This window comes from Dipodomys ordii, unplaced genomic scaffold (assembly GCF_000151885.1).
Source record: "Dipodomys ordii isolate 6190 unplaced genomic scaffold, Dord_2.0 Scaffold100, whole genome shotgun sequence".
NCBI lineage: Eukaryota > Metazoa > Chordata > Mammalia > Rodentia > Heteromyidae > Dipodomys > Dipodomys ordii.
In genome coordinates this window covers 5246728-5260549 of record NW_012267316.1, presented here as the reverse complement: position 1 = coordinate 5260549, position 13822 = coordinate 5246728, and the positions used below count along the sequence as shown (strand labels likewise).

The window sequence follows — 13822 nt, the reverse complement described above, 5'->3', positions numbered from 1 at the left end:
ATTACTATCAACTCTTACTTTACTAAGCAAGAAACTGAACTGTTACAAGATTACTCTTGAATGTCTACCACAAAATGTTGGTTTCTACAAAAAGTTTGGGTACACAGTGTCTGAAGAAAACTACATGTGTCGGAGGTTCCTAAAGTAAAAATCTTAAGAGAACTGTCAACAAAGGGGGTCAGTGCTAAAAGGCTTTAACTCTCTGTAGAGTTACATTTTGTTGCTGCAACACAGTGACCTGCCTACAGACTGGACTGAAATAAAGAACATTGTAATACAAGTGTAATGACATTAAAAGATTACTCTGGGCTTATGTGAGTTTAGATCACAAATTATTATTATAAAGGGGGTGATTTTTAACCAAAGGAATATATTTTTAACTTGAATCTTTTCTTGCATTGTATTTTTCTAAAGTTTGGCTTCATTTCTCAGTAGTCGAGTACACTTAGTAAGTTTACATGTCTGCTTTATGTGCTGCTCACTAAAAAAAATACATTTAGTTAGAATTAGGTATTTTTTTCCAAAGAAATATCTAGACTTAGGGGTTTACACCATATTATATTAAATCGATAAATTGGCTATTATAAATATATATTTATACACTGAAAATTCTTGACCTTAATACTGGAAAACAACCTGGGCAGCTTTTTAAATGAAGTAGAAATAGGTGTGGCTTAAGTGGCACAGTGTCCCACCTAGCAAGCTCAAGGCCCTAAGCACAAGTACTGCCCAAAAAAGTACAAAAAATGAAAATTATCTCATAAAAATATGACAGATGCAAGGTATAGTAAACGTTTTACTAAAATTTATATGGTTCTGTGTATAACCAATTGCTTGTCTTATCTGTCAAATACAATTATTCATTTGTTAAAATTACCCAAGAGCAAATATAGGGCATCAGTTTTAAACAGTGAATTAATAGCACGTGTGTGCGTGTACGTGTGTGTACCATTTTTTCTGGATATCTAAATGATACTTTTCCTGGAGTCACATTTTAATGAAACATGGAATATTATAGAATTAATTGAATGTGGTACTTAGAAATGTGGCACTGTAACATTTTTGAAATGTTGATGGAAGTTTTTCTACTTAATGTGATTATCATGATAGCATTATTCTAGTCACTGTCTTGGTTAATTTTATTTATTTTAATGATTTTTTTTAAGTCAGAGGAGTAATGGCTCTAGTCTTTTGCATTCCATGCTAACATTAAACCTGTTTGTATAAACAGAAAAAAAAAATAAAGTATCATGAAAGAACTGAATCAAGCTAACTTATGCATCATTTCACATTCTTACCATTCTTTTGTGATGAGAACAATCAAAGCCTACCCTCTTAGCAATTTTCACATAACAGTTATTAAACATGTCCCTTATCTGGGGATTTGCTTCCTGCAGTTTCCATTACCTCTGGACAACTGTAATCAGAATAGATTCAAGGGAAAATTCCAGAAATAATTCATAAACTTTTTGTAGTTGTTGTTGCCTTTCCTGAGGCTGGAACCCAGAGCCTGGGAGCTGCCCCTAGACTTTTGTGTTTAAGGCTAGCATTCTACCATTTGAGCCACAGCTCTACTTCTGTTTTTTTTTGTTTTGTTTTGTTTTGTTTTTGGTGTTTAATTGGAGCCTCGAGAGTCTCATGGATGCTCTTGCCTGGGTTGGCTCTGAACCTCAATCCTCAGATCTCATCCTTGTGAGTAGCTAAAATTATAGGTATAAGTTACTGGCACCCAGCTACATTTCATACATTTTAAGTTGCACATTATGATGCATTGCATAATGTCATCTCTTGATGTCCACTACTGTTCCAAGGATGACTGGAATCATCCTTTTGACCCGTGTCTCTGCACTGTATAGGCTACCAGCCTGTACACCTGGTAGTCATCTTAGTTATCAGATCAGCTGTCACGGGAGGCCAGGTAACACTTCTTTGACTTCATAATGGACACATTATTCTCAATTATACACACACGTGTAGCGATACTGGCAATTCCACCAAAACCTTGTCATCATGGCCCTATTTTATCATGTCAGCATCTTACTGTGGCTGATAAACAAAGCTTTATCCTGGGAATGTATGGACAGGAATCAAACACAGTACATTCAGGATTTAATACTATGTGGGCTTTCAGTGGTTTGTGGGATGTCTCGGGGGCATTTTGGAACATAGCCTCCAGGAGACAAAGGAACTACAGAATAGTTACTTGTGTTTTATAATAGATGTCGTGAATTTATTCCTCTAATCTTAAGTGAAATTTTACGTTCCTTAGCCATCCTCTTAGTGTGCTCATGAAGTCTTATTGTGCTTGGTACTATTGACCAAATCTATTTTCATGAAATAGACCACTGAACTGTTTTCTTTTCTGAGTTTTTTTTTTTTTTGGTTGGTCATGGGGCTTGAACTCTGGGCCTGGGCGCTGTCCCTCAGCTCTTCAGCTCAAGGCAAGTGCTCTACCACTTGAGCTACAGCGCCACTTCTGGTTTTCTGGTGGTTTATTGGAGATAGGAGTCTCACGGTCTGTCCTGCCTGGGCTGGCTTTGAACCACGATCCTCAGATCTCAGCCTCCTGAGTAGCTAGGATTACAGGCATGAGCCACCGGCGCCCGGCTCTTTTCTGAGTTTTGAAGATGTCTTGGCTGCGCCACTGCTCTTGGAGGCTCCACCTCCCTCGTTGCCCCTTCACTGCAGGTGTCTCCTTGGGCATCTGCTCTTCCTCCACCAATTCTGCACCCTCTCTTTACATAGCTCAGCCCCTCCTGTGGCCCTCCCAACTCCTGAGCCCCAGGACTACCATCCTGCTCCTGGGGACCATTCTGCCTGGGCATCCCAGAGGTCCACAACTTAAGTCCCAAACTGGCCTTGCTATGACCACTCCTCACTAGCACCTTGATTCCTCATGTGGCGTTATCGCCAGGGGCCGCCATGAGCAACTTGATGCCAGGAAAGAGGATCGCTTGGGGTTCATCGCTGCCTAAGCTCTGAGGTGGTCACAGTGTTTAAGCCACTCATTATGGCCTTCTTTAAGCAGCTTGGGGACACTGTGTGTCCATCTTCCTCTCTGGAGCGTTCCTGAACACCTTCATGTGGGGTTGGGTGTCCTCTTAGCATCCAGTAACACCAAAGGGCCTGGGTATGGGGCATCACATTATAACTCGCTATTCATAGTCAGTTGTCAGTCTGCTCTCCTGCCTCAGAGGGTGGCCCTTCATTCAGACCCTTGTCTTGGGGACTCTGCATCCCCAAGTACTGAGCTTAGTATTAGGAATACTATAGAACTTATTATTAGGCAGGTGTCATATCTGGTTTCACGAAATCTATTTTTTTAATATTTTTATTGTAAAGATACTGTACAGAAGGGTTACAGTTACATGAGTAAGGTAATGCCCCTCAGTAGATGAATGGATCAAGGAAATGTGATATATGTGTGTGTGTGTATATATATGTATACACACACATATATATATATAGAGAGAGAGGGGGAATTCTATGCTTCCATCAGAAAGATTGACACTGCCCCATTTGTTAGGAAATGGAAAGACTGAAAAATTATATTAAGTGAACTAAGCCAGACCCAAAGAAACATAGGTCCCATGGTTTCCTTTATTTGCAGTAACTAGTATATGTCTAGGATAATCTTTCCAGACAAGCAGAAAAGGTCAAAAGCTATGTACATATGACCATATAAGATGATACTACATAAAATGAACCCCAAGATAGGAACACAAGAGGTTTCTTTCTTTGTCATTGTAGTTTCCATGAAATTTTATGCACATGCAATGGATTGAGGCTGGATGGGAGTAGTGTAGGTCTATGTCTCCACAATTCAGCAGCCAAGTGACCGGGGTGCTTGTTTCTGTATCTATAAATGGAATAGTAATTTTGTTTTTTTTAATTTTTAATTTCAGAAATTATTTTAAAATTCTGGGCACCAGTGGCCCAGGCCTATGATCCTAGTCATCTGGAGCCTACCCAGGAGGCTGAGACCTGGAGGATCTTGGTTTGAAACCAGTTTAGGCAGGTGAGTCTAACACTCTATCCTTAAAACAACCAGCAAAATGTTAGATGGGAGGTGTGACTCAAGTGCTAGAAAGTCAGCTGTGAGCAAGAAAGCTGAGTGAGAGCCCCAGGTCCAACACACACACACACACACACACACACACACACACACACACACTGTAGGGGAAGAGAGATGATTATTTATTTATTTATTTAAGTCTGGTCGTGGGGCCTGAACTCTGGGCCTGGGCTCTTCAGTTCAAGGCTAGCGCTCTACTACTTGAGCCACAGCGCCATTTCCGGCTTTTTTCTTTTTGCTTATGTGGTGCTGAGGAATCAAACTCAGGGCCTCATGCATGCAAGGCAAGCGCTCTACCACTGAGCCACCTTCCCAGCCCAAGAGAGATGATTATTTTAAGTGAGTTCTTCCTTGTCAAATGCTTAACTAATGATTGGTACTCAATAAGTATTATTATTGCTAAAGTGTAATCTCTTTCTTGTGAGTAGGGATCTGTTTATGATAGGGAACAGGGGAAATGGCTTTGCCCTGTGGAGAAGTTAGAGGAGAGGAGGAAGAGGAGAGAGAGGAAAGAAGGGAGAGATGAGATGCTATACTTTGGATCTTCAGTGGTCCCCGAATGCTCATATGGCTAGGCCTCCAGTCAGTGGTGCTATTAGAAGGTGGTGGAACCTTTGGAAAGTGGGGCCTAGTAGAAGGAAATGGGGTGTGCCCTGGAGGGGATATTTGGACCCTGGACACTTCCTGTTTCTCTCCTCACTTCCTGGTCACTATGAGGTGAGCAGCCTCCTCCATTAGGTGCTCTGCTATAATGTGCCATGCTGCCACATGGCCCAGTGGCCATGGACCAAAGCCATGGGAACCAAAGCAACCTTTGCATTTATTCATCTGTAGGCAGTATGGAGTTTGAACTAGGGCCTTTGTACTTGCTAGGCACAAACTCTACCACTTGAACCATGCTCCCAGCCCTTTTTTGCATTAGTTATTTTTCGAGTAGAGTCTCCTATTTCCACTTGGAGTGAGCTTCAGTTTGCAATCTTCCTGCCCACACCCTCCCATATAACTGGAATGACCGTGCTGCACTACATAACCAGCTTATTGACTGAAATGGTGACTTAACGTTTGCCCAGCCCAGCCTTGAACTGTGATCCTCCTAATCTCTATCCCTGAGTAGCTGGAATTACAGGCATAAGCCATTGTGCTCAGCCCTCTCTTTTTTTGTGTTAAACATGCATATATACACATATGATGGATATATAATATGATATATGAAACATATTATATTATATATAAATATAAATAACTATGTATATATGTATATATATATATAAATGTAAAACTAGCTGACTAACACAGAAGATAAAGTCAAGTACAAGTTCAAGCCCTGTAACCAGCAAAAAAAAAATCTATAATATCTCATTTCTTCTATACTGTGTGTCTACATGTACCTGTGTGTATATCAGCAAAAGTAGGAAGAAGAGAGGAGAGAGAAGAGAGGGGAGAGAGGAGAGAGAGGGGCAGATGGTTTTCACTGGGCTTTTTAGTATTGGAAATGAGCATAAATCTATAAAAGGATGTGGCTTATTATTTATCTACTCTAAGTCTAAAATCCTCATTTATAAATCAGGGAATATAATGTCTCTTTTAAGAATGAACTTAATTTAATTTGCAAGAAATAAATTATGGTTTTAAGGATTTTCTTCAACCTCACTCTGAAAGGTATTATGTAAGGAGGAACCCCCGTGGTGATAGTATCATGAATGAGCCCTACAGGCCACAAACTATTGTTCAATTTATAGAACATATTTCTAATCTTTTCCCCCTACTGGCTAGCCTGGATACTGGAGAATGCTGAAATACTATGAACAATGTTAAATAAATGGAAACAGAGTCAAGTATAAAAGCAAATAAAAAAAGTCATAGTAAATAGCTCTATTATGAAACAGATCAGAGCTAGGCATTGATAGCTTATGATGTCATACTAGCTACTCAGGAGCCTGAGATCTGAGGTCCAGAGCTAGCCCAAGCCAGAAAGCCTATGAGACTACAATTAACTACCTAAAAGCCAGAAGTAGCTCAAGTGGCAGAATTCTAGCCTTGAGCACAAAAGGCCAGAGTTCAAACCCTAAGTCTGGCATTAGTGGGCACACACACACACACACACACACACACACACACACACACACACACACCCCTCAAGATCAGATAAAGGTGCATGGGAGTTTTATTGTTTTCCTAGAGTGACTATTTTTCAGAGTAAAAGCATCCCTGTTCAACAACAACTAAAAAAGTGCAATTGTTCTTTTATCTTAGATTTTTCTGGACTGTCTTTCAATAGTGGTGTAAGATTTCAGGCATTCAGTGCTGACAATATTAAAGTAAGGACCTACTTCTCTTTGCTTAATGGGATAATTCCTTCCAGGCACATCAAATTCGGTAACCTTCTCCATGAGGCTAGACTGTAGATGGTGTAACCCCAGCCCTTCATGAGGCTGGCTTGTCTTGCCTCACTTGGAGTGGGGGGATATAGGGAGCCCAAACAGCTCCACATTCCTAGTCACCAGCCCAGAAATTTTCTTAGATGTGACCAAATGCATTGATTCCTTCTTTTAATTTAATATCCAATAGAAGGGTTGCAAGACAGCTGTTTGTAAGTCCTTGGCATCCATGGGTGCATAATTCAAACATCGGTGGTGACCCTGACTTTCTTCTGAAGTCACTGACACGATAGGAATTGACAAGGAAAGGAAAATGGCAAGTGGCATGAAGATGCCAGAAAGGGAAGGAAAAAGGAGAAGCTAGGGGAAGTTCTGCTCTGGCATGGCTAGCCACCCTGAGCCTGGATATTACCCCCTTAAGGGAGCCACAAGAGGGAAATGGTCTTATACATTTACTGTGTAGGTTTTCTGCACTACTGACCAGCATTCAGTATCATCTGTTTGTTACTTACCCATCTCTATTGCTGGGCTCTGTTCTACAAGAGTTAGATAGGAAAAGAGTGCAACTCAAACTTATTGGTGATTTGGGGAAAATACAGATATACATGCCTATGGTCTTTTTCCTGCTGCCATAGCTCTTGCCCTCAAAAGACTCAACCTGGTTTTCCAAGATGATGACAGTAGGGTTGGAGATGCAAATAATGGAAACTAGGCTACTTAGCTGACTGACTTGCAAATTTGAAGATATAATAGCCCAGCCTGCAGTCTCTGATTAGTGTAATGAATCTAGTCTTCTGATGACTCTGAAGGAAAACATATTCCTGAGTGCAAAGAATTGTCAGGTTTTTATTACCTCCTGGAAGCAGGGAGCCTGTGGAGGAGGGTTGAGTCCAAATGAAAAATTCAGCGATGGAGAAAAGTCATTTAAATGGCCTGATACCACTTTAAACACCAACACTCGGAAGATGCAATACATAGCCCCATCATCAACAGAAGAGCCTGAAGTTTTCAGCTCCTTGCTGCCCCATCCTAGGAAGAAGTATGATGTATACATACATACATACATACATACATAATGGACTTTTACTCACTCAGCAGGAAGAATAATATTATATCATTTGCAGGGAAGTGGATGAACTGAAAAAAATATGTCAAATGAAATAACTCAGGCTCAGTGAGACAAAGGACAGTTTTTCCCCTCATATGTTGAAGTTAGATCTAAACTATAAATATATATTAAAACATATACAGGGTCATATGCATATATATACTGACAAATTGGTTAAAGTTTGGTATACACTGGGGAGGATTCCAATGGTGTAACTCCTTTGAACAATGAACTTACAGTTTAATGATAATGAGTGCCAGGAAGCTTTAACATGGTTTGGCAAAGGGGGATAAAGGTAAGGGGAGTAAAGGGAAGATATATAGAGAGAAGAAGGGTGGTCAAGTACAGTCGTAATATTCAATGTACATAAGTGAAAATGGAATCAGGTAACTTGAGGGGATGGGTGGAGTTGGGAGAGATGGGGGAGAATGATGGAAGATGCATTGTACCTAACAATTTGCAACAAATAGAACATTATTAAAGCATGGAAATCCCCAAATGCTGCACTTCTGGCTGCATCTGTGTGTGTGTGTGTGTGTGTGTGTGTGTGTGTGTGTGTGTGTGTGTGTGTATATGTGAGAGAGAGAGAGAGAGAGAGAGAGAGAGTTTACAAGCACATCACTGGGCCGATTCCCCACTTAACCTCTCACAGTCTGTGTTTTCCAGTCTGTCTATCTGGACACTGCTGCTACTTCTCTGGTTTGTTGGAAACCTTTGGTTCTTGGGTTTTCTAGGGAGCAAATGCATGCAAAGGAACTGTTGCTGGGGCCAGCTCATGGAAAGGGAAGGCCATGTTAAAAGCGAGTCTGCAAGTCTGCCAATATGAAGGAAACCCCTTTTCCCATAGTCTAAAGAAGACTCACCAAGAGTCAATGACTTTCAAAAAACCCACTCTTCCCGGAAGAAAGAGAAGTTGGTGCTGTGCTTATGCTGGTGGATTTGTGCCATCCCCATGGACTTGCCAAACTGGGAAAGTCAGCGTTCTCATATCTAAGAAAAGCCACATGGGTAATTGTCATGACCCAAAATGGCAGCCTGAGGGAGCCCGCCAGCAGAACTTCACAGCTGCCTTGAATCTCAGGAAATCCATCTCTATTGTGAGCCTGGCTGGTGAACAGGAAACACCTGTAACATGCCCTCTTCTAAAATCTTGGCCAATTCTTTGCTCAGCTGATGCTTTCCTCAGACATGTCTGAGTGTGTCCACTCAGTGGGCACACACACCCATGGCTCTTTGCCTTTAGACTTCTGTGTAGCTGCTTCTGGTGCATAATGGCCACAGTTATTTCTGTGTGAACAACAGAATTCCTTTCTTTTATGGAGTTATATAGTATTCTGTTATCCATACTTAGATTACATGTCCACCAGAGCTTTTGTGAATAAAGGTGAAGAAAAGTGGTAAACTTGAACATAAATTAATGAATGTCTTCCTGATATGACAGAACAGACTAGAACACACTACTTCAATTAAAAAAAAAAGGACTATTCTAAGAGTCTGAAAATTAGCTCCCATTTTCAATTAACTAGTAGCACTGGTTATTAATTCATGCAACATATATTTATTCTACTTTTTCAGACAGCCAAGGAAACAAGACTTCATTTCCTATGAAAGGATTTTGTCTTGTGGAAGAGAGGCACCTTTTCTTGCCTTGTGGACAGCATCTCCTAGCCCGTGTAATGATACAGGCAGCCAAAGCACAGAGGAAGAGAGGGACCTGCTCAGAGGCCCCATTCTCCTCACCCTGGTCCTCTACTACCTACCATCCTGCCAACCTTCTTTTTACTCCCTCTGGCATCATCCCAGTGCTTCTGGCTGGTCACACGGGCCTTGATAGGACTCACAGAAACAACCCCTGAGCCCAGCTCAGCATTTTGCACCAAGTACAGACTCAAGAAACGCAAGATGGAGCATACCTATAATCCCAGCTACTCCGGAGACTGAGATCTAAGGACCACAACTTAAAACCAGCGGGGGAACACAAATCTTATATCTAATTAATCAGCTGGAAGAGGAACTGTGGCTCTGGTGGTAGAGTGCCAGCCTAGAGGGAAAAGGTCAGGAAGAGTGAGAGCCCTGAGTTGGAAGTCCCAGTACTTACACCAAACCAACAAAACCCAAACCCAAACCCCAAAGAATAAATACAGAAATAACCCTGCTTTCACTGTATTTGTGGTTAGTATAATTTGTGGAGGGGAAGGGAAAAGACAAATCATTTAACTAGGGATACAGGTGGACCCATTGCAACAATAAGATGTACAAGTCGTTATGTCGAAAACAAACTTTACAACTTTGGGGGGGATGGGGGGAGGATCAGGTCGGGGAGGGGGGAGTATGGGAAGGGATGGGAAGGGGAAACAAAGAGGAGGCAACAATGCTTGATAAGAAATGTACTCATTATCTTGCTCATGTAATTGTAACTCCTCTGTATGGTATTCTCACAACAAAAAAAAAAAAAAGGAAAAAAAATACCCCAACAAGCTCATATCCAATTTTGATAGTTGTGTGATGATCTTGGTTTTTTTTTTCCAGTCATGGGGCCTAACTCTGGGCTTGGGCTCTGTCCCTCAGCTCTTCAGCTCAAGGCTAGAGCTCTACTACTTGAGTCACAGAGCCACCTCTGACTTTTTCTGCTTATGTGCTGCTGAGGAATCGAACCCAGGGCCTCATGCATATGAGGCAAACACTCTACCACTGAGCAACCTTCCCAGCCTGATCTTGATTTTCTAGCTAAAAACTTTTCAGCACAGAAAGCATCTCTTCATTGTAACTGAAGTGGGCTGAAGGCTGCAGAGACAATCTTGGACGTAAGAGAGCTTGAACAAAGGTGAGTTTTTCCAGTCTTTTCCCAGTTTACCAGTTCTCGTCCAGGCTGGCCCTGACACTCAGATGTCCTACCCTAAGAACTATCCAGCACAGCAATAGTCAGTTCTCAGAGTAGAGTCAAAGCATTCTCATTGCGAAGCAGAAAGCAGAATTCTGGAACTAGAAAAAAAATGTTGGTGTAATGAGGACTGAAAAAAGCTGGGGTAAGAACAGAACTTACTAAGCACCTCTGCCAACTGCTCGCTATTATAGGCTTGAGCCTGGATGGGAGATTGCTGTAAACCACAAGTGCCTGCAGCTGGCTCCACAGAGCTCATGGCAGAGCTCTGCTTCTGCAGAGAAAAACCTAGATGCTGGGTGGGGCAGACCCCAACATGGATGCAAGTCTTTAATGTACCTCAGGTTCTTGGGTAAGCCCAGCATGGCTGGGTATTATGGGATTGATGTCTATATCTCATACATGGAAGATCACATTGTTCCTCTTGCTCAGATGATGATACTAAACTTATTGTGGCTGGTGACAGCATCTGGAATAGAGGCCAAATATGGCCTGGTTTTGGGAAAGTCAATGAAGCACACATACCAAGTGGTCTCTATTCCAGGTGAGCACAACAGAACTTCCAGATAGAACCTGGCTTACCCTTCACCAGCCAGCAGCTGAATCATGAGACAGTCAGGTGTGGGCAGTGTGCCCTGCACATTGAATGTCCTGGGCACTTAGCAAATAAAATGGAGCGAGCTGTGTCTCTGACTCCCTCAGAAGAGACTTACTTGGTGATTCAGAGCAGAGCATCTCTTTTCTCCTATTAGCCCTGGTTAATGATGTCAGCCCAACTGTGATTCAACAGAGAACTAGACTGGATGAGGAGACACGCTAAGTCAGGCAGGAAGGAAAACACAGCTGTCATGTAGTCATTTGTCATTAACATGGCTCTTTGGCAAAGCCTGACTCTGTCAGGGAAGCCAGCAGGTTGGGAGGAGACATCAGGAAGTATTTGTTTCTAGAAGCTACTAGCCCTTTCTAGAGACTTCCACAGAGTTTTAAGCACTTGTTGCTCCACCTTTCCTTTGGTCAGCCTTTGGATCTCACCAGAGGAATAAATCAGCAATGTCTTCCAATCTATTTCATCCTTCCAAGTCAAAAGGCCAAATTCAGCCACCAACACTCCCCAATAATCTTGTTTCACCTTAATAATACCATTAATGACAATACAGCCCAGCTGCTGCCAGGCTCAGCCTCACTAAAAATAAAGCATAACTCTCATTCCCCGAAATAGATTTGCAGTCTGAAGCTGCTGCATCCCAGATGTATGATTGTGGCTCTTCCTGCTCCGGCACTACCCCTGTATTCCTAATGGGGGCCATTGGTAGGTGACTCCCCCCCGCCCCACCCCGTTCTCAGAGATAATGCTGAGATCTGGTGAGCTGAGAGGGATGTTTGGTTGCTTCCCCGCAGGGTCTCCTTTCACCTGCTGTTGGATTTTACAGTCCACTTACATCCTATCGACACATCAGCATGTTCTGCTGCAACCAGGCACGTTGGCAATCCGGGAGGTGGGTTCCCAGAGGTGCCAGCCGTGCTGCATTAGGCAGTGGGCCAGCAGGTTTCCATCCGAGAAAGCTCTCCATCTCATTAGTTTCTCTCTCTCCAGCAAAGTGCGTGGTCATCTAGGTTACAGCAATCAGGGCAGAATTGCTTGCCATTGCCAGCGATGGAAGACACGCTAGATTTCCGAGACTTTAGACAATGCTGTTCTCTGAATGGTGGCTCACTTAGGGACAGCAAGCAGATTTATCCTGTTCTGCGGGATTGGATCCCCCGCCCCCTTTGCTCTGGAGGGTGAGCTGAGAGATGCTTGCAGGTGTTGGCCTTAGATCATCCGCAGGCTCAAGCTCTTTTCTGAGCTTAGCAGCAAAACATAACAGGCTCTGGGAATAAGCAGAAAATGCATTTTGCTCTGTTATGAATCCTAGTAGGGGCTTTAAAAGTCAAATAGGATCCGAGGCAATAAATTGTTTTATCTGTAAAGTTAACAAACTGAACCTGAGAGTAAGATGCTACAGTGCTCCTTGTGTCCAGCCTGTGTGGATGTTAAGAGATAAATTGCTTTACAAGGCTATTATTGATCCTCCCATCCATTCAATCTTCAGTAGATCATTCGTTTTCTTAATTGGAAGAAAGCTAAGGAACCAAATGGGTAGATGACAATGAGGCTTCACATTTGCACATCAAGTCATTGATTAATTCCTCTGACTGCTTCAGCTCAGATTCATACATGGGGAATCTGCTAACTGCCAGCCACTGTCTTACGGTGGTTGGTCCTTGAATCTTCGTGTATGTGTGTGTGTGTGTGTGTGTGTGTATAGACAGATCATTTCAATACAGTGAATCAATGACAGTGGCATGCCCAAGGAGCTCTGTCAGCCTTAATTCTGGTTTGGAGACATGAAAGAGCCTCCTGAGTGAAGGGAATCCTGAACTGAGTCTAGACTTTATCTATAAAGATTTCCAGTCATGGACTGGAAGGTCATTTTCTGGGAGTGTTCTGTTCTCTCCTACTGGGGATGTGTGCTGCTGGCGGTGTGTGTGTGTGTGTGTGTGTGTGTGTGTGTGTGTGTGTGTGTGCGCGTGTGTGCTGCTGGTGGGCTCTCAGGTTATTTGATTTGGGCAGGCCCCAGACAAAGGTTCCAGAGGCAAGGTAGGGATGGAGGTCATGTGCATCCAAAGCTCTCGTCCACACTGCACACGGCTTCAACCTGGCATAGACTCTGCCTCTTTACAGCTGCGCCAGCTTCATTCTGTTCACAGGTTCACATTCGGTCCCCCTGTAGCAGTCCCTCCTTGTACCCTGCCTTCCAATGATGCTATCACTGAAGGTCACAAGCTATCTTTCAGCAGTGCCTGTTTATATCCTCTCTAGACAAAAGTGACATTTGGCCAAGGAAGGGCCACACCAGGCTGTGCATGCACACCCAGTCTCAAGGCTACATGGAGGGTTGCAAAAGATGGTGCATGTATATATGACTCGAGATTCCAAGTCCTTGGACAGTGCTGGCCCCAAGCCATGTGGATGCTGTGGTGAGAATACCTGACTTACTCCACTACCCCTATATGGTAGAAGACTGCATGCCCCACACCCATCACTCAATAGGACGGAGCTGATCATAGAGGTCTCTAGAGCTAGACTTCCAGAAACTGTGGGATCTGGGGCCTACGGTTTGGAGTTGGGAGAAAACTGCAGGGACAAGGGAAACTCTTCAGAGCCCAGAAAAGTCAGTCCACCAGGATGAGACATCTATATTTCAAGGAGTCCATCTTTTTCCTCATTCCAGCTTTTTTCCACCCTCCATTCATTTATCAGCAGACCCCCTAGTTTGTGTCCATAGCTGTGCTATTGTGAATAGTGATCCAATGATTAGAAAGTGCAGATCTCTTGG

General features: G+C 42.9%; 1 protein-coding gene across 1 annotated transcript in view; it reads left to right on the top strand.

Annotated features, from left to right (window-relative positions):
• The window catches only part of LOC105993776, a 14042-nt gene extending 737 nt beyond the window's left edge, over positions 1-13305 (top strand). The window contains exons 3-6 of the mRNA XM_013027137.1: positions 10875-10986; positions 11662-11751; positions 11841-11938; positions 13168-13305. Coding sequence (XP_012882591.1) covers positions 10875-10986; positions 11662-11751; positions 11841-11938; positions 13168-13305 — 438 coding nt within the window. The remainder of the gene's footprint in view (positions 1-10874; positions 10987-11661; positions 11752-11840; positions 11939-13167) is intronic.
• The last annotated feature ends 517 nt before the right edge of the window (positions 13306-13822 follow it).